Genomic DNA, 22,202 nt, shown 5'->3' on the forward strand with positions numbered 1-22,202 from the left:
AGGGTGGAGATTTTTACGATCTCCCAGGTCAGTTTCAGTTTCAGTAGCTCAAGGAGGCGTCACTGCGTTCGGACAAATCCATATACGCTACACCACATCTGCCAAGCAGATGCCTGACCAGCAGCGTAACCCAACGCGCTCCCAGGTCAACATATGTGCAGACCTGCTAGTGCCTGAACCCCCTTCGTGTGTATATGCAAGCAGAAGATCAAATACGCACGTTAAAGATCCTGTAATCCACGTCAGCGTTCGGTGGGTTATGGAAACAAGAACATACCCAGCATGCACACCAGTATGGCTGCCTACATGGCGGGGTAAAAACGGTCATACATGTAAAAGCCCACTCGTGTGCATACGAGTGAACGTGGGAGTTGCAGCCCACGAACGCAGAAGAAGAAGAAGAAGAAGACTCCATATTCTCTTATGACTGCGGTACTGGGCGAGTAGGTGTTGATTGGAGATGGTACTGACCCCAGCAGATTCGCAGGATTCTTCAGTCGGTGTTTTTTTCGCGTGGAAGGTTGACAACTCGACCGTTCGACCACTCTCACCTTCCAGCATTCTGAGCCATAGAGCAGTGTAGAAAGTACACAGCTCTGGTACATTCTCAGATTGGTGTTGGTGCTGTACTGGGATCTCCACACGTTGTTCAGCATCAGTTCTGAAGGTGATTCTGGCCTTGCTGGGACGGCTCTTGATGCCACTGCCTGCTCCTCCATCGTGTCTGACAGTGCTGTCCAGGTACACAAACTCTCCATTTTTGGGTAGATCTGCTCCGTTTACTCGGATTGGTGGAGGGTTTGGAATGTTCATTGTCATCCACCTGTTTTCTTCTGGCTGATCCTCAGGTCTATTTGCCTCGCAAAGGTGCTGAGATAGGTTGTCTTCTTTTGCATGTGATGATGAGTTTGAGAGAGAGTGCCAGATATTCACTGACTATGATGTACATGTATTTAAATCTCCCTTGTGCAGCGCTAAAGCTAGTTTTTTTTCTTTTCTTTTCTTTTTTTTTTTTAACATGCGATAGTTCTTTTTTTGCGACACATATCCATATTCGACATAGTTCATACTTTAATCCAGAAATATTTATTATTGGTCATGGAATGACTTAACAGTGTCCGTGAATGCCCGGGTTAGAAATCCCGCTCTCGCCTTTGGAAAATCAAACTGAGCGTCCAGTCATTCGGACCGGAGACGATGAGCCGAGGTCCCGTGTGTCGCAAGCACCTGGCACACCGAAAAAGACTGGGAAACCATGGCAACATTGGTGTTGTCATCTTGCAAAGTTCAAAAGGAGAAATCCACTTTGATCGGTACACAAAAATATGTTTGCATTCCAGGCATTTGTGGTGTAGCGTATATGGATTTGTTCGAATGCAGTGACACCTCCTTGATAACTGACACCGACTGAACGTTGATTCGTTTTTCTTTTCTTTTTTAAATTGATTGAGAAGACATTATATATATATATATCTTTCTCTCTCTGTGTATATACACACATATATATACAATGTCTTCCTCGCCTCTAAAGAACCGTAACTGACTGCGCTGTAAATAATTTCTTCCACACTTGACTTAGTGATGGCTGTTGTTGTGGTAGTTGTGGTGGTGGTGTTATCGTCAAGTTGACCGACTTTTTGAGGATCTTTGTTTTGTTTTTGTTTTTCTGTCATTCTTTTGGGTTTTTTTTTTTTTTTTGGGGGGGGGGGGGGGGGGGGGGGGGGGGGGGGGAGGTGCCTGTTCACACACACACGGCGTCCTGTGTAGAGTACCCGGTAATATTAAATTTGATGGCGGTGCTGATCTACCATTTAAAATGGTTTCATACAGTGTGATAGCAAAATAACAACAACAAACAACTTGTGACAAATGCGGCGAGGTTTTAGACAGATCAGCACTCAGCATTGCACTGTCGGTATTGCAACGTTTTTCCATGGCTAGATAGAAAATCATCGTATCATGCATGTGTTGTCAGTGTTGTATTGTACTGTAACGTTTATCCAGGGTTAGACAAGTGTTGTATCGAATTGTGTTCCAAAGCCCTGTCGCAACATATTTTCTGTGTGTGCTAATTTTGTCCGCTCTTTCCCAGGGGAGAGCAGGCCAACACTGTCACAGTGCAACACCATGTATTGATGAGAGAGAGAGAGAGAGAGAGAGAGAGAGGTGGTGAGGGGGGGGGGGGGGGGGGTTCAGTTCAGTTACTCAAGGTGTCACAGCGTTCGGACAAATCCACGTACGCTACACCACATCTGCCTGACCAGCAGCGTAACATCCAACAACAACAAAAAAGTAAATAAATCTAAAATTAGAATAAAATAAGTAAGCAAATATAGATTAAGAAATGAAATGAAATATATAGAAAAAAAGAAAAGAAAAAAAGACACCAGCCAAGGTCACTGACTGTCCTCCTGGTTAAGATACTGACGTGTGTTCGAAGGGCCCAACTCCACTGGAATGTGTTCGAAGGGTAAGTACTCTGTTTTAACAACTCTGTCAGTGTCAGGATACCCGTACATTCACAGCGTGTAACCCTCCTCACCCCACCCTATTCTACCCCAAGAAAACCAAGCTGATCAGATAAACAGCACACACACACAGTATTGTAGGCTGAACATGTCACAACCTTGTGATAAACACGTCAGGTTCGTATGCACGTGCTTTAGATACCCACATACGCAGTACATAGTAATGCAGTCACGTTTAACAATCAAAATCGTGTGCTGCGTGTCCAGGTAGCTTGAAATCCGCTATACGCTGCGTGTGTGGGTACCAGTAACACCGCCATATGCTGCGTAAGTAGGTATCTTGAGCACCGCTGCATGCTGCGTGTGTGGGTAGCTGAGCACCGCTATATGCTGCGAGTATGAGCATCATGAGCACCGCTGTATGCTGTGAGTATGGGTAGCCGAGCATGGCTGTATGCTGCGAGTATGGGTATCGCGAGCACCACTGTATGCTGCGTGTGTGGGTATCTTGAGTACCACTGTATGCTGCGATTGTGGGTATCATAAGCACCGCTATATGCTGCTCGTGTGGGTATCATGAGTACGACTGTATGCTCCGTGTATGGGGGTACCTTGAGCACCACTATATACTGCGAGTGTGGGTATCTTGAACACAGCTGTACGCTGCATATATGGGTATCACTATATGCTGCGTGTGTGGGTATCTTTCTGAGCACAGCTATGTGCTGCCAGTGTGTGTGTGTGTGTGGGTGTGGGTGTTTTTTTAATTTAATTTAATTTTTTATTTTTTTTAGCATTGCTCCGTGCTGTGTGTGTGGGTACCTTGATCACTGTGTGTGTGTGTGTGTGTGTGTGTGTGTGTGTGTGTGTGTGCGGGCGCCCGCGCGCGTACAGACCAAACTTCAGTTCAGCTCAGCTCAGCCAAGGTTATTTTGGAAGTATTCCGTCCAGATGAATTTTGTTGAAGGCTTGGAAACGGCGGGGATGTGCGGCTCACCTGTGTGTGTGTGTGTGTGTGTGTGTGCGCGCGCGCGCGCGCGTGCGTGCGGCGGGCGTCCATGCAGGCGTGAGCGGTGTGTGTGTGTGTGTGCGTCAAGGCGTCAAGGCGCGCGCCTGTGTGCGTGCCAGTGCGCGGCGACTGTGCCGGCGTTCTTGTGTATGTGTGTGTTTGGGTGTGCGTGCATGCGTGCGTGTGCGGTGTGTGTGTGTGTGTGTGTGTGTGTGTGTGTGTGTGTGTGTGTGCGCGCGTGCGCGCGTCAGGGTGTGTGTGTGTGTGTGTATGTGTGTGTGCACGTGTGTGCGTGCCAGGGTGTGTGTCAATGAGACTGTGTGTATGTGTGTGCGGCGGCCGGCGGCTGTGCATTCTTGTGAGTGTGTTTGTGTGTGTGTGTGTGTGCGCGCGCGTGTGTGTGAGTAGTACACCCGCCCGATTTTATACCAACCTCATTGTTGAGGAGGGGAGTAATTCTTGTCTGATGCACGTACACACACCGTCGATCCCAGGCTGGCCTCCTCAATACCAAATTCACAGAGAGAGAGAGAGAGTTGTGATGAGAGCATGCAAGACCGTGTGTAGGGCCCGTGTTACAGTTTCAGTTTCAGTAGCTCAAGGAGGCGTCACTGCGTTCGGACAAATCCATATACGCTACACCACATCTGCCAAGCAGATGCCTGACCAGCAGCGCAACCCAACGCGCTTAGTCAGGCCTTGAGAGAGAAAAAAAAAGAAAAAAAAGAAAAAAAGGTGAATAAATAATAGATAAACTTACATAAATAAATAAATGAATAAATAAATAATAATTACAATATTTAAAAAAAGGTAATAATAATAATAAATAAATAAATAAATAAATAAGATAACAATGATGATAAATAAGCAAATAAATGTAAAACATGAAGACACACATTCACACATACACTGGCCACACATGCATAACAGATATGCACCAAACATGCAGTTTCACAGATATGAAAGCACAGTTAAATACATATAAACGTACATGAGCTCCAACACACACTGACACACACACACATTACCCTGCACCTCCTCTACCCCCCTCCTCCACACTCATTTCTAGTCTACATATCGCCGCTTCCACGGCACACACACACACAGATGAACACTTACTTGTACAAGCACACACACATATGCCCATATCTCCCACCCCCAACCCCACACACATATATACAAAGATATATATATATATATACGTTCCAATATCCTGTTGCTCCCACAGTGTAGGCATGCATACACTCACATACCTCATCCTCTACCCCACCTCCCCCCACGCCCCCACCACCCCCACACACACACACGCACGTGCACAGAACTCTCCTGACACTTGTGTACACTTACACTCTTGCGCATGCACAAACGCACTCAAAAATACAGACCCACACATGCACACAAACACACACACACACACGCACAGAGGCTGCCGCTGATTGGCCGCAAGAGGGATGGGAAAAGATCTCTGATGCCAAGAACGTGGCGTCTAGTGTGTTGCTCAGTCTGTTGTATTTGGAAAAGCCCACGGAGACTGTTCCGTTTTGAAGAAATTTGTGCAATGTTGGTTTGGAAATGATGCCGATATTTGTTTGATTTGCAAAGTATCGTGCTCTACCTTTCATGTTAGACTTACGGCCGCTCCCTCTCTCTGCTTTTATTTCTTTGAGGCGATCGATGGTGTGATGGCCTTGTACCTGTTCTTTTTGATATTCTTTGACTTTTCTGTGGATTTCCGATTTTCCTAGATGTAGGCCGCTCGTTGGTGTTGCGTTAAACAATGGCAGCGAGCCCACACAATGTGTGTGTGTGTGTGTGTGTGTACAAAAACAATGTCGGTCAATCAAGATCCAGCTTCTAAATTCTTAAAGTGCTTACCTTCATCATTATCTCCCTGCCCATCTCGTTCATGGTTCTGATATCGTGCGAACGCTTGTGTTTGCAACACCGCATTTATGGATTTAATATGCAAATCTCAGAATTCAGATACATCTTTGATATAAAATTAACATCCCCTTGTGCACAGTTTTTCCTGTCCTTCTCTCGCACGGCATTCGGTAGGCTCTCAATACCCAACGCCTTGGGTTTCTGCAAAGGTAAAGCGCCACCAGTCTTTTTCAATCAGTGACTCAGTAAGTGGATACTGAATTTTCATGAGATGTGTGTGCAGTTTGTTTATTTGCAACAGTTTCTGAGGTTTTTTTGGTTCATAAATGTTAAGGAAAGCTGAAGGGTATAAATGTGCTTGTACATGTGACACATACATACACACATACAGTGGGCGGAGAGAGATCAAGAGTGTTCACGTTTCATTGTAGGTCTTTTTTCATGCATGTGTGCGACATGACCCAGCGCTGCACGTGAAACTTGAGCCAAACCAAACTTGGATGAAGACTATGACGAGGCCGTTCCAGCAACCCATTGATGTAGACATCTATATTTTTGGACAGGTAAGAGTCAAAGTGATAACATAGCTTTCTGAGAACGCATAAAAAAGGAATGAAAAAAAGGATGAAAAACAAAACAAAAAAGCAAAAAAAAGACTGGGCAAGACTCTTGATCTCGCATCCAACCTTCATCAAGCCTGGTGCATCACAGACATTGTTAGATCGTGAACTTATATCAAATTCAATGTCTGATGTCATTGTCACAATGTCAATTAAAAAAAAAAAAAAAAAAAAATGAACACCTTATATAAATCTCCTTCCAACTTAGGTGCACTGGTATGCGGTGGTCAGAGCATAACCCTCTGGTAAGTGAAAGTATGACAGCAAAAGTAGGAAGTATGACAAGAAATGTTTACAGGTAACAAGTACTTGAACAATCTTCATGAAAATAACTAGCAGTCGACATTTATTGGTTTAAGACCAGCATGTGTAATTGGTCACACTTTGGTTAGATTTATCAAAATCATCTTTTACTTGAATATGTTTGACATAAGAATGAATGCGCACTGGGATACGTGCAATGTTAGCATTCATGTCTTTCAGTATATTCATATTGATAATTACTATGTAATGATAATGAATTATAATTTTTAAAGCAAATATGTGAAATGCTTTTACATGAAAAACTTTGCATCTTCATTTTTCCCACAAAAGTCAGTCATGTTTCACGATTTGTGCATGTGTGTGTTGTGTAAATTGTCTTTTTTGTGTTACTGCACCTGATGCAATTCCTCTTCATAAGATAATAAATAAGGTTATTCTTATCTTCCCTCTTTCTGCAATAGGTGTGGTAACTTTCGTTAGTTTACATCAATGCTGAAGTTCTTATATTTGATTGTGGTTTAAAATTATAAGGTAAGTTAATTTCTTTTTTAAATTGCTTCTTAAGGAAACTTGACACACTGTTGCAAAACATGTTGTGAAATGTTAGATATGTTGATTTTTCATGAATTGGAAAAGGATAGATTTCGATGCAAGGTGAATTAATGGTGCGCATCGGTGATGTCTGGCCAATCTCGATCTCGTCAAGAGGATCAGGATGCATGAAGCAAATATCCTACTTATATTACATGTGACATGGAATAGTGTGGTTCAAGTTAAAAAAAAAATGAATTAAGAAAAATGGTTAAGTATTCAGACAGACATAAACACTGAAGTAATAAGCTGCATATAACTAAAGAGTTGATTATGTTTGCAAAGTTATGGAAACCAAATTTTTAATATAAAAATAAATGACGTTTCTTTTCTAACCTGCTCTTGTATCTCTCCAGTTACCAACAATTATGTCTCCCAAGAACAATAGTGATATATTCAGTCTGATTTCACACTTCTTGAACAGTGGTTGTGTGACCAGAATTTCTGCATTCCAGACAGTATCGAGTGCTTTGTCCTTCTCCATATATATACTTAATTAACAGCTATGTTCCGATATTGGATCAGAGCCACTTTAATGTTCCACAGCCTAGTATTTAAAAAGTGGGTGTATGAACAGGCATCTTTCTGAATTCATGTGTGTGAGAAACTATGTTCTTCTCTGTCAGATTTGATTTAATCACTATAACAGTGATTTTTTAGTTTCTCTGTGGCGTGTATATAAAGTGTGTTGATACATGAAAGAACAGACTGAATCTGACTACAAAAAAAGAAAAGAAAAAAAAAAGGAAAGTTGACAGCTGAACTGCAATGTGTAACTAATAATCTTCAAAAAAGAAATGAAAAAAAAAGTTTGTTCTTTTTTATTTAAGGAAGTGTATCACATGTTTGCCAGACTGATGTTGGCAGTCAAAGGCATCCCTGTAGGCTGAAACAAAATTGCTAACTCTGGTTGCCAGTGAACACTGTACTTGGACAGTGGAGGACCTTCAGAGAAATGGGGCACCCTCTTGTGTTACCGTTATTGTCAATGAACTTCTGTTTCGCTCTCTAAATCTAAATCAAGTCCATTCCTTTCACAATATCTGTCATTTTCATTTCTTGGTAATGTGTGCTGGCTTAAATTACCCAAACTGAGTTGATAGCCAGTGAGAATTCTCGAAAGAGATTGTCCAGGATATTTTTGTTTTTTGTTTTTTCGCTTTTTTCGTTTGACCGTCAATAAAGTCTGGTTCGGTTTTATACCATTGTATGTATCAATAATTTCAGTTTTCAGAGATATAACATTTTGATACTGACAATTAAATAAATTCACTGCCAATCCAACTACAGTCTCTTGGCTGCAGATGAGTACATCACCATGAGCCATGCTCAGCATTCTGTCAAAAACATTTAAAAAAGGACTTACTGAAGACAGCATACCCCACCCTCACCCCACAAAAAACAACAACAAAACAACCCCGACATACTGAAGACTCCTGAAGTCATCTGTCGATCAAGTCTCATCTGATCAGTTTTGTTACCTCCCCTGCTATATGACTGCTGCTTTTGAACAGCCATGTACGACCTGTGTGTGTGTGTGTGTGTGTGTGTGTGCACCCCGTTTTCTTCTCTTCCACCAACCCCTCCAACCCTAATCTATTTGGTTTCTTTCACTTTAGGTAGGTTGGGCCAAGTAAACTTCTCAATCATTTTCCTACCCTGTAAATTTACCAGTCTTCACAGGACAAAAACTGGTGGGACTTACTTCTGTGAGTCACTTTCAAGTTTCAAAGGATTCAAACCTCTGCTGACACATGAATACACTGTCAGAGAGCAGTCATTTCTAACATGCTGAAAGATCAGAAGGCATGTTCCAGTGTTTTCGTGTGCAAGTCAGGAGCATGATTATTCAGTGTGGCCATAAACATAAGCCAAACAAAATACATCACTCTTTCAAAGACAGATTCTGCGGTTTTCACTGTTTCCCCCTTAACAGGCCACATATATATGTATTCATGCTTTAGAACATTGTGGAACAACGTAAAGTCTGTTAGTTTGTTCAAACCAATGGCAAGCAAACTTTTTCAGTTGTACTGAACAGAAAGACAGAGAAAGAGTGGGGGGTGAAGAAGGGATCAACCGGAGGATGGAAACGATAAGGTGTAGCAACCAATGTTGGGCACAGGTACCCAGCAAAACACAGACAGAAGGCTGAGCATCAAACTCTGTTAGTGGAGGTCACACAAGTACAGAAACAAACAACAAACAAGCAGAGTCAGACACAATGGCAGTTTCCAGATCAGTTAGTAGACCTGCTGGCTGTAAAAAACCCACACCAATCACCACCTGTCATGCCAGTCAATTCTCATGCACATTCCAGATTCCAAATAATTAAGTGGGTCATCATTTCCACCATGCATCAACAACATTCAGCACACATGGCACAGAACTTCCATCAGTTATATTACCCACCTACCTTCCATCTCTTACTGTCTCCATAAACCAATTCAATACAGTGTTTGCCTTTGCCACTCCATGCATATCTTTATTTGGTCAATTTTAACAGATATATAGTGAGGATGACTGTATGAATGTGTGTACACTTTAAAAGTTTTTAATGTTGATGATCGATATCAGACAAGAAATTTTGAAATTATAGATCTGCAGAAATCTGTTGACACCAGTTATATTCCATTTACTGTCTACTAACCACCTTTGTGTGCACTATGAGATGGAAGTTCAGTGTACCAAGAAGAGGCCAGTACAGACTAGTGTAGAGCATAAAGATTACACAAAGTTTATTTTCAAATTCGTGCCACATCTACAAACTTTAAACAGAACAGAAAAATTAAAAAGTGCAAAGGCAGCATACCAGATATGGGGAGAAAGGGAAGAAAAACAAAACAGTTTTGTCACATACAATAATAAACTATACAAGCACAAGTCCCAAATGGCGCAGCCTCAGATCTAGTTAACTAGAGCAAGCAAAGTATCCTATTTATTCCACAAAAGAAATGGCAAAGTGGCAATGGGGGAAAGAAAATCATGGCCAATGTCATGAACATATATGAATGCATCCACCTCTGTACCTCTACATCATGTGAAACTGAATGCAGGATTCTAACTGGATAATATGTGGAGTATATAGTTTAAGGTATAATGTTTTATTTTCTTTTTGTTTAACAGAAATAATAATAATAATGATAATAATAATAATAAAGTGCAGACGAGTGATACACCCATACATGGTAAAAACCCGACCATCATGCGTTCCAGGACTTCAAATGCAAGTCATTCAACGGCAGCAATACCTGTACCATGCATGTCCACTGGCAAGCCCACACATCTCCACTACACGGCTACTGACAAGAACTTCAAAACAAATGCAAAACCAGGCTGAATACAAACAAACCAGGAGGAAATGTGTCTTCCAGGGCTCAGCAGCAACCCACTCAACATGCATGTTAGAGGACAGTCATTTCTGTGTCAGGTGTACAGGATTATATGTACAAAAAAGGACCATTGTGTGTTCCCTGAACTTCTGTAAGTCGCCTCATGTTGGTCGATCCAGTTTATAGGACAGGGTGGACAGAGTAACTTATGATCAACTGTAGCATGAATGGACTGTTCTCGAACATAAACATCAACAGTCAGTGTTGTCAGAAGAATGATACTCCCTGTGATCATCAATCACACACCTTTTCTTATCAAAACCAGTTTCCTGCTTTGTAGTCTTGACAAGGCCAGTTTGTTAAATACAGTCTTCCAAATGCTTGTCTCACATTCTGATTTCAATGTCATCTTCACAACTTTTCATTATACCAGGTTTTTCAGTCTTGAAACCTTTGTTCTGACCCAGATTCTGAAACTACCATTTTAAAAAGCCAGGAGCATTATATCCTTTTGCATATGTCCAGTCTAAAGATTCTCAACAAATAAATCTGAATAATGCTATCCTGTCTTTTCCATTCTTTTGTCCCGAGAGTACAAGTAACATGCAAGTTCCTTTGGTGCCCATTTAACATCATTGCTGCTGACATGTTTATGAAGCAGCCAGGAGAGTCAGTCAATGAACCCATGCCATCCAGATGCAGCTTACCCATGTTCACTTTTAAAGCACACTTATACAATGCAATACTGGCCAAGAGGTAGGACTTTCATAATTAATACACATATTTTGGTGCTTCTAAAAAGTATTCAGAAACAATTCACTTCAGTTTCTTGTAATTGTTCAAAGGTTAGTGATGGACTTGGTTTAGAGGGAGTCAGGGGAGGGGTTCAGTTATGATATAACTTGTGAAAGGATGTCCACTGTTTGGTTGTGTATGACAGTGGAGTTCCACAGGAGTGGACTAGAAGTCACTGATCTAGCATCAGGGTCAGCATGACAGTGGCTGGCTGTCACAGAACCTAGTCAGTGGGACCCACTGGACAGGAACATATCTGCAGACATAGCAACCCATGGACAAACAAAGTGATGACAATGGACACCATTCACTCATCGTTCTCTGCCATACCCACTCACAAACCATGCATACAATCCAAACACAGCCCCACACAATAATAACCATTTACCTTCTGCCACTGACAGACATTTGGTCTTTCTAAATGTTATTTCAGGAATGTTGAATCTGAAATAAACAAACTCCTTGGTTTCAATTGTTTTAATGAATAAATTAAAACTTTTGATTGTTTGCAATATATCAACTTTAGAAACAGCTGTCAAAAATTGTGTAAATAAATAAAAAAATTGCAAGTACAAACTGACAAACAATTGTCAATAAAACACTGAGATTTCTAACAGTAACCTGAAAGGACAGCAACAATTCTTTTTTTGACAAAGTTGCTAATCGTATGAAGTCCAGCAACAATTCTTTTGACCAAGATGCTAACCATACAAAGTCCAGCAACAATTCTTTTTACAAAGATGCTAACCATACGAAGTGGATGTCTGTACACAATTATCACTTGAAAATATGGGCAAACCTGTCAATTCAGCCCATACCATTTTACCAAGGTCTTTGCAACAAGCACTATTCAAAATGGTAATTAATTATGAACTTCAGAAAAATTTTGTATGGCTATTAGATACAGGCAAGATGCTTTTGGCAAATCTGAACATTTGATTACAACTTCCGACCCGACTGTACCTGATAACACCAATCACAAGTTTGGAGAACGAATTCAAGATTTAACTTCAACTGGAAGCATACATTTCTTTGTTCACTAAACTTTTGTAAAACTTAACAAAATAGCACCAGTTAAAATAATATTATTAACTCCATGAACAAAGACAAATTCAGAATACTCAAACCTACATGGCTTCCTGACCTATCAAAATCGCTTTCAAGCCATCAGACAGAGGTACATCCAATACAGTCACACACACAAACATTTAATCATTCAACCAAACAGTCCGACACTCCCAACTACTCACAGCTTGGACAGTACATAAATGAGAAATTGGCACATCCAATCTTTCACAGGAAATCTGAGATAAATGCTTGTGGATGTGCGTGAGTGATACAAGACATTCATTTGGCAGTAGTCTAAAATGCTATGTGAACATGGATTAAAAACAAACTGTACACTCGTTTGATTTCAGTTCTCTTGGGTGGGCCTGAGTGGGGGTCATGGGCATCATCAACACAATTCAAATCAAATGTAAGTTCAGAGATTCAATAACAGCAGTTCAAGTCCAGTGCAGTCTTCAGCCACTGCTCAGTCAGCATCAAATGCAATGCCAGCAGAACATGTACAAAACATGATCTTGACACACAAAACACAGTGCACATTTTTGACTTCAGCAACAGTATGTTGCACGCATCCCCTGACTAATTTTGTGATGAAAACAGCATGAAGCATGTTAGCAAATGACAATGAATACTATGTACATGTGACAGGAATACTTTAGTGGCCTCAAGAAAAAGAAACTTGGAAGAGGGAAGAACTTTGTAACATGAGAACATAATGTAATTGTCAAGGGATTGTCTCCAGCTTCTTAAGAGTTAGCATGTTCTGAACAGTTCTACACCCATCCTAGACAACAGGATTTCTTCAAATGGATATAGTGTGGCAGCACAGTTTTCAGTCTATAAGTTCCTCAAGTCTAACTTCATTACTCATTCCTTTAGATAATGTTCCCATTATCTATGATTCCTAAACTTTTTGTTGTAGGCCTGAGAAAAAAAACTCTACACAATATTTCCTTGTTCTGTTATCTTATCACCTAAAGTGTCATTCTGAAGGTTGTTAGTTTATTTCTCTCAACAGTATGAAATAACCTCCAAGTAGTTACTCCCTCACCCCTAAAATATCCTCTTTTCAATCCCCACGGTTTAATTTGATCACCAGGAAGATTTTTCAACTTAGTCTGAAACTACCAGTGATGGCCTGACTTCTTGCATTTGAAAAGCAGTACAAAACAGACACTGAACAAGACTAAAGGGATTCTCAGTCTATCATAAGTGTCCTGATTTAATATTCTAATAGTAGATCATCATAAATACACAATAAAGTGTGAAAAAAAGATCATTTCAGCCCCTTTGGTCAGCAGATTTATCTATATAAATATAGGCATCAAACGTAGTTTTTCCTTGTGGAATTTCTTTTTTCGTTTTAAAACAGATTATTTCCTTTCCACAAGTATGCTAGTATAATACACATTATTCAAGCAGAGTGAAGTTGTGAAAAAACTTCATCCTGTGATTGAAAGTTCACATCACACAGAAACACTAAGTGTAAAGTGTGAATGCCTGGCAGAGACAAGCCTATCAGCTTAATTCAGCACCCTCCCATGAACCATTCCTCCTGACCCCCACTGCTCCAGAGTCAGAACATGAATTCGTCAAAGAAACATCTAACATTAACCGGGCAGACTGTGGCACACAGACAAATACGTAAAGTACAGCAGAATAAATTGACTAAGTCCAGGGCTACAATACACATTCAATAAACAGCTGGAGGTATAAATGATACATATATATGACTAGATATTATTTTTCAAAGTAAAGCTTACAATATCATTTGAGTATTTCGAGAACAAGAAAATCTCTCTCAAGTACTTTTCTTGCGTCTGAAGTGTTGAACCAAGGAAGCATTCAGGAGAAAACGAAAATAAAATGTTATAAGGAAAGTGATAATTAATATTATCAGAAAAAAAAAACAGAATGAAGGGAGTGGGCTATGAGAAGGATAAGAGAGAGAGAGAGAGAGAGAGAGAGAGAGAGAGAGAGAGAGAGAGAGAGTGCAAGAGGCATGGGGAAGGGACGGGACAGCTAGACAGAGAGTGTGACAGAAAGGCTGAAATGGAGAAAGAGACTGAAAAATAAGAGAGAGAGAGAGAGAGAGAGAGAGAGAGAGAGAGAGAGAGAGAGAGAGAGATTGTTCTTTAAACCTCTCTAGTCATACTGATTGCACATTTGTGGCTGGACAAACTGCCCTACACCACACTCCATAAGAAACATCATAGCTTTCAACAAACAACAGACTATGAACACATGAGCTATGATGTCAATGCCATAAAAGTGGAAGAACTGTAGAAAATGGAACTCCTTTCCTGGTGTCATCCAGTCTTGGTTCAGTATGGTGCAAATCTTTGGTATCCACCTCTGTACACTGTGGCCTGCAAAAAAAAAATGTAAACAAAATTATGCAGACCAATCAATGAATTATCACCAAACAAACAAACAAAAACAAAAAGTTGGTGCAATTGGAGGTCTGTACATTTTTCAAGATTACCTCCCTTGATTTAGCAACTTATTAAAGCAGGTTTACACCACATCTTGTCATCCATGAAACTGGAAACCAGAAAATATCCATGAAAGTTTAAAACAAAATAAATAAAAATAAAGCTGTTACATCATCTGTCAAAGAATAGAAGTGGTCTTTATCTTAAAGTGTACCAGGGTCAAAAGGGAGAATGGGGGGCATAAAAAAAGTACACACATCAATTGAAAATCATGTGAAACACAGATACAGCAGGAATTCGGTTAGACATTTATGCATATATTAGTGCATATGCATGACACATACATACACACAAACATACAGAACACCAACACTCATGCTCTTTTGTACGATTATCTTGTTCACTTTATGAGTTGGTTCAAGAGACAAGGAAATGACTGCTCTTGGGAAGAAACTATTGGTAAAACAATGTGTTTTTGTTCCAGTACTTCTGTACAAACAACTCCTATATTCTGAAAGCTGGACATTATATACCATCCTGACTGACTGACTCCGCTTCTATGGACAGCTGCTTAAGTTTGTACAATTCATCCAGAGATGGTAGATCAGACACAATAATCTTGGTTGTCAGTTTTTATAAAGCATTTGAGAGCTGTGGTTTCTGCCTGAAAAAATATTTCCATATGAAACTATGATAGTGATAATTATCATAATAATGATAATGATCATGTGCATTGATAAAGAGCATGTGAAAAATAGAACTCCCACTAAAACAAATTCATAACAGATACCGTTTTGAACCAGTTAAGGTATAACAAACACTCATACTCATGCGCACATCCCTCCCCACAACCACAGCACACCTCAAAGAAAACATTTAATGCAATTCATCCTATCCCTTTTCATGCCCTTTTAACTGTTGCACTGTTGCTTCTAAAACTTCAGCACAAGCAGAAACAGACAATAACCAGCCAAATTTGATTTCCCTTCGTCATTTCAATCAAAACCGCAACTGTCATCTACACCGTATTTCTTTCTATTAATAAAGCATAAATAGTGGAATGAAGGTAGCAGCCCTGCTGAGCAGGAAAAGAGATGGCACAATCAACTGTCATGCTATAAATTCATACCCCGTAGCCAGGGACTGGCCCAATACTGTGTCCAATGTAAGTTTCAGCAGCATATTCTCGGCCGGCAATGCTGAATAAAGGAAAAAACAGAAAAAAGAAAGAAAATAAAAGTACAACCATACATAGATATCAAAATGACAGGACAGAAAAGGCATTAACAGAACTTAATGATTTTATGTTCTTCAGTACACACATCTTAATGGAGCTAATTATTTTTTGTCAAAGAAAAGGAAAGAAAGCTAATATTACACAAATGTATCAGCTGGGTGTATCAAGGGGGCATGGCTCATACAGAGTTAATGAACAATGAACAGATGAAGTGTCTCTCTCATTTTCGTGGGATGCAAGTTACACTTACGCCTGACCTGAAGAATTACCATTCAACAAATCACAAGGATCAAAATACACCATTTACACATCGGTCAAGTAGCACAATAAAAACCACATGGTTATGAAAGCCGGGCATCACTGAAACATTAACATATTACTGAAACATATATAGTGTTGCAAATACAATCAGTTTAATGTTAGGGGAAAAAAGAGCCCCTATATGGAACATTTTTGACTGCCATTACTTTCCTCTGTCATTTCTCTTTCCACCATTTCTACTTTCCCTCCGCCACTTCACCGACATGCAGCATTACAAAAGTAACAGAGGATCTGGTACATACGCTGCTGGTGCATAGGGTGATGGGGAAGCCACTGCAGCAGCAGGTATTGCATAGCGAGCGGCTGCTGCAGCAGGGGCGTAGCCTGCAGCTGCAGGGTAGGGCTGTGTTGTTGCCACCAACTGGAGAGACATACAGAACTGCTCAGTCATATTTAACACACTGCAACATTCACTCTTCTTTTGTTTCTTACAACATTACTCATAATTCTAGTTGTACTGATAGTAATTAAAGTTGTTTCAACATGCTGCTACAATAGTATAAGTAACAGCTTAGTGAGAAAAGTAGTAATGCTACTTTTTACTAGAGTCAGACAGCAGTAGTGTAAGTAACGGCTAAACATAAGTAGGAGAATGCACACACACACACACACACACATATATATATATATACAGAGAGAGAGAGAGAGAGGGGGTGGGACAAACTTGAAGTAAAATGACACAATTTGTCAATAAGTGACCAACACATACCTGATATCTCACTCCTCCATCAGCTGTGTAAGTTGCCAAGAGTGGATCCTGATACACTCCCCTATTACAACAGAAAGAAAAAAAAAAATCTATCTCAGATCAAAATAAAGTATCCCAGAACTCAGATATAGGTGTCTTGCATAAAGTTAAGTTTCTTGTAAAAGATACAGTCAATAACAAATACTCCTCACATTGATTTTGCTGTGTTTTCATAGAAAGTTCAACAGGAAATGCTGTGATAAGGACCTCATGGTGACCTAATATAAATTGTACCCTGTGGACTGACGACAATGGGACTGTGATGGATATATCCAGGTGTGGCTGAGTATGAGGGACTTGGAATGAGCAGCATGAGAGTAATGTCACTGAAACGGTGCAGATGAATGGGGCAGCCAAAAAACAAAATAAAATAAAACAAAACAAAAAAAACCCTCACCTTTTTCTTGATTAAAGTACGAGAATGTGGTCATTTTGTTTTTACAGCCTATGATATGCACTGATATACACACAATCAAGACAAGTTTTCTTTTTGGGTGTTATTCTGTGGAGGTGGAAATAGGCTTTTTAAAAAAAAAAAGCATAATAATTATCATCTTCACTTTGGAATGCCTGAAAAGTTATCTATATTCTAAATAAACAGGAAAGCCCGGATTTAGAATTCACATTCATTTTCCTTCACAAAAATGCTTACTTTCATTCTGTATCTTCTAGTTTTGTTTGAAATTAATTACCCCTGAATTTCCTGGCAATGGGAGATCACTTTCTTATTAATGTGCAAAATTCTTTGGCATTGAACGGGCTGACCTATCCTACCATTTCAGAACATACTGTTTCCATCTAGATTGATTATATAATTCTAACTGTGTGGGTGAGGTGGGAGAGAACATGAGTGCGGTTAACTGTGTGTATGGGTGTGTTGTGTGTGTGTGTGTGTTGTGTGAGAGTGTGTATGTGTGTTCGTGTATATGCATGTGCATGTGCGTGTGTGTGCACGCGCATGCATGTGTGAATCTTGAATTGTGTGTTTCTCTGGCGTTACTTTTTGCACAATTACTGTAAACCGCATAGAGTGTTGAAAGATGCTATATAAATTTCCATAATTATTATTGTTAGTATTAGTAATAATATGACATCCATTTCTAATCCCCATTCATTTGGTGCACATCCTATTAATAAAATGGTATAAACCACAAAGAGCAAGAGAACAGGAAGTTGAAAGTGACAATGTGTACACAGAAAAGACATGAATTATGTTTTGTCTTTAGTGTCATGTCAAAGCTTGTTCAGTGAAATACTTACGGGGAGTAAGGAATAGCAGCAGCTGGTGCAGCAGTAAGTGCAGTGGGGTGTCTCAATGCGGCTGCTGCAGCTGCAGCAGCAGACACATATGCTCCTCTTGCAGCCACTGCTGCTGCTGCTCTTCCACGCGTCAGTGCCACCCCACGTAATGCAGCAGCTGAATACAGTGCATGGCCAGTTATGACAGTGACAACAACAGACATGTACTGCACAGCAAACTTCATTCATTTTCTTTCTCTCCCCTCTTGCAAGGTAGGTGCTTTTCTACAATAAGTAGTCGGTCATTCACATTCAGAAGGGGGCACATTCCAAAAAACCTTAGGGGTGACTTTAAACTTCATAGCTCCGTGCTTCTACCTTCAAGACAGGTTAATATCAAATACAACAAGCTCACTCTGGTCAACACAGTGAATCATGTAGTGCATTCAGCAGCTTATACTACAGTAGACTGGGAAGGCATTTTATACAAAGGTAAGCAGTGACCCCACCACCACTGTTCTTTCAAAAGGGTATCATGTGTTCAAAAGGTTATGTCAAACTCAGCTGGATGCCCAATGCAACTTGCATACTTTATACCTGCCATGGCAGAAGAAAAGGAAAAATTGGAAGGGGGGAAGGTCAATTCCTTTCACCAAGACCATGCCACATTTGCCAGATCATTCAAATAGCTTGGAAAAAAAAATCATGGCAGGAATTTTGTTAACGGCATTCTACCAAAAATGGATGATGGGGACTTGAAGTAACCTTCACCGTACACAAGACAACCATTCAGTCACACACAATCTTCCACAAAGCATGCCAAGAGGTTCATTCATATAAAAGAAAACTACATTATCAAACAAATACTAGACATCATAGCTATCGTCTGAATGCTCCAGGTAGGTATTATTCTTTGTAAATCATTTGAGTGAATAATCCGAGTCATCAAAGAAAAGGGTCAATAAACATCAGTTTAACAATTTTTATTTTATTTACTTCAAATCTTGAAGTGAAACACACATTAGCAGAATAACAAAAGATCATATAATTGTGATTAATAAAGAGGGTTCATACACATACAAAATTAATTAGGTAAATATTTATTTTAATGCTCAAGAGTGTGAGGGAGGGAAAGGACTGAGACAAGAAAGAACATTTGGGAATTTTTTTTTAATTTTAAATTTTTTAATTTTTCAAGAAGCCTATTTTTACGTTAATTAACTCTCCAGCCCTTCCTTACAACCTTCTAACCAACCAATACAAAAACATAAAATAACTGCACAGATGGCACTTCATAAAATCTAACTTTTTTCTGGAATGATCAGTATTTCAAATTTAAATTCATTTATGGTACAGGCAGACAGTTGTGTAGACTGGTTCAAACTGTGAATGTTATGAACAATTGCAGATAGGTTCATGAAATACAGCATGCAGTTCTTGAATAAATGCACATGAGCAGGCATTCAAGTTAAAAAATGGAAACACCTTAACAGCCAACTGGCTACCCTGAAGAACAAAATTCCTCCAGCACACTGTCTTATATACATGCAACATACCAAAGTGAACAGTGCAACACTACTCATTTCCCACCATCCGACACACCAGGCTATACATTTTCCTTACTACCAAGTTGCAGGTGAATGAGAACCTGCTGTATATCATGATCCTATCTGTTAACCCAACCATAAGTATGGTCGCTTACCATTGGGAATTGTGGGTGCAGTCGCTTTTTTGGTCATAACACGAGCAGTGGCATTGTTTACCTAGAATCATCATTTTACATTTCAGTTTGGAAGTCATGAATTACATGAAAACATGCCTACATATTCCATTCTGACTAAGCAGCAGCAAATGCACAATTAAAGTGGACCAGCACCAGCTTGTTTTGACTTTCCCCCACTTTACTGATTGTTTAAAAAAAAAAAAGTTTCTAAACCAGTCGCCAGTAAAAAACAAAAAACAAAACAAAACAAAAACAAAGCCAAAAAAACACAACCTCAGTCACTAATCTTCTGTTGAATAGAAAGAATTCAAATGCTTTTTCAACAACTACTTTTCCAGGTCATCAATTCATTGCGATCTTTGTCGTTTCAGTTATATATCAATTTGTCTTATAAACTGTGGTCTTCTAAAAAACAATACCATGAAGCAAGATTTCTAGAAATGGGGAAAGAAAACATGCTGGTGAATTAAAAATAAATAAATCATAAATAAAACAAAGTACCATGTATGACTCTTGTATATTTCCTTTAAATGTTTCCTATCATTTGGTAAAATGAAGAAAATATGATTTGGAATATTATACTCCCCTCATCTAGCGTTTGTAAAATAAGTCATTTTTACTGACACAGAACAAAATAGTTAAGTACAATACCAACATTAATAAGAAATTTTGTATTAACTTATATAAACAGCACACTGTAAGTGTAACAAGTTAACATCTATCGTTAAAAAAAAAGAAAAGTTTCTGGTCCACTGTGCTAAATAATCATGAACGGAAGTAAAACCAAAGCTAGCCATCACTTTACCTGGTCTGACCATGATCTGATCACTTTTGTTTTTGTTTCTATGTGCTTAAAGAGCACTTTTAAGTTAAAATCTGCGAGTACAGAGAATGGATTTAAAATTGTGAGTGAGAATTTCTTTAAAAACAACTTCATTAAATTCTTTAAAGCAATTTCTAAAACCAACCACAGTTGCCATTTCATAAAAGAAACATCATAAGTGTAGTGCTTTGGTTTTACTTGCACAATTCAGAGTAACATTAATGCCATGCTTTCCATTGTCAATAAATGAACATTCTGTTAGAAATCCTCTCTTTGAACAGGAAATTTAAGATTAATAGTATCAAAGTGCATAAATTTCAAAGGTTTACATGACTATTCAGTTGTATATCACATAAACATAGCTTAATTCAGCAGTATCTCTATATAGTGGAACAAATTTATTAGTGTTCATGACTGCTCTATACTGACCTCACACACTCATTTTGAACAGAAGATGATGTTACACAATTTGCTGATGTCATAATTAAACAGTACTGACATGATGAGAATTAATAATATTCAAAGGCACACTCATGCACATACACACACACACTCACACCACAAACACACACCAATTAAAATGCAAATTTCATAAGTATTTACTCAGCACGTATGCATTGCAAGGGCAAGGATTAGAATGTAAGGTTAGGTGTGTGGAAGCTGAGTGTATTCCTATGTGTACAATCTGCCATTAATGTTTGTGTGAAAAATATATAAGTAAGTGCTATGCTCTTTTCAGAATTTCCAGACAATGTATTCAACTGTAATTCAAATTCCAAAACATGAATAAACATTGTCAACTGCCTTTGAAGACACTGTGCTGGTAATAATTGTTGATTGTTCTTCTGAAGTGTTATGCCACTTAACTGGACATCAACTACATATTTTTTCTAATGAGTATTTCTCTTCTGAGACTTGAATAATAAGCGATAAATGGTAAAATAAATTCATAATCTGAATAAATTTGGGCAGTAGTTTCTACAAGACAGGAATCAGACCCCTGAAAAAGTCTGCGAGTTATAGTGTGGTATGTACCTAATTAAAAAAAACCCAAAACCCCCCCCAAAAAACAACAAAACCCCCCAACAATTTTTAAGATATTAAAAAAGAAATATAGTTTCTCTTCAAAACAATTTAAAAAATTTATTTTTTTTATTCATTTATAGAAAACTCTATAAATAAAAGGAAAATAGGAAAGCGTGGGGGGGACTATTAAACTCTTCCCAGACATCTTTGCTCATTAATTTATTTGGAAAATAGTAAAGTGTGGGGGGATTATGAAACTCTTCCCAGATATCTTTGCTCTATTAATTTATATATATATATATATTTTTTTTTTATTCATTCATCATCGTTTCTTAGTCTGTAATATTCTGCTCCACCATGCTTTGAAAGTAATTTTCACCACATCAACTTTCATGCGTGTGCATTTGAAAGGAAATCTTATTTATGTTGAATAAAGAGGAAACTTTCTGGGCTGTTGGTCCTTTCAAGAAGATCCAGTGCAATCAGTCAACTTGTTCAGATTTGTCTTTGAAGACTCTTCAGTATCAACCTTGACTGATCTTGGAACATTTTACTTCTGCATTATTGATCAGCATTAAAAAAAATTGTAGGTATAGTATTAAGTCTCCCCCCCCCCCCT

The 22,202-nt window shown here is 39.1% G+C and overlaps 1 protein-coding gene across 11 annotated transcripts in view; it reads right to left on the bottom strand.

Annotated features, from left to right (window-relative positions):
- Positions 1-9,557: 9,557 nt before the first annotated feature.
- The window catches only part of LOC143277413 (RNA binding protein fox-1 homolog 2-like), an 85,439-nt gene continuing 72,794 nt past the window's right edge, over positions 9,558-22,202 (bottom strand). For all 11 annotated transcript variants that reach the window (XM_076582482.1, XM_076582252.1, XM_076582417.1 and 8 more), the window contains 6 exons: positions 19,714-19,774; positions 18,033-18,189; positions 16,734-16,794; positions 16,267-16,385; positions 15,596-15,665; positions 9,558-14,400 (listed from right to left, as the gene is read on the bottom strand). In XM_076582482.1, coding sequence (XP_076438597.1) covers positions 14,356-14,400; positions 15,596-15,665; positions 16,267-16,385; positions 16,734-16,794; positions 18,033-18,189; positions 19,714-19,774 — 513 coding nt within the window. In that variant the 3' untranslated portion in view covers positions 9,558-14,355. The remainder of the gene's footprint in view (positions 14,401-15,595; positions 15,666-16,266; positions 16,386-16,733; positions 16,795-18,032; positions 18,190-19,713; positions 19,775-22,202) is intronic.

The sequence above is a fragment of the Babylonia areolata genome, chromosome 1 (assembly GCF_041734735.1).
Source record: "Babylonia areolata isolate BAREFJ2019XMU chromosome 1, ASM4173473v1, whole genome shotgun sequence".
NCBI lineage: Eukaryota > Metazoa > Mollusca > Gastropoda > Neogastropoda > Buccinidae > Babylonia > Babylonia areolata.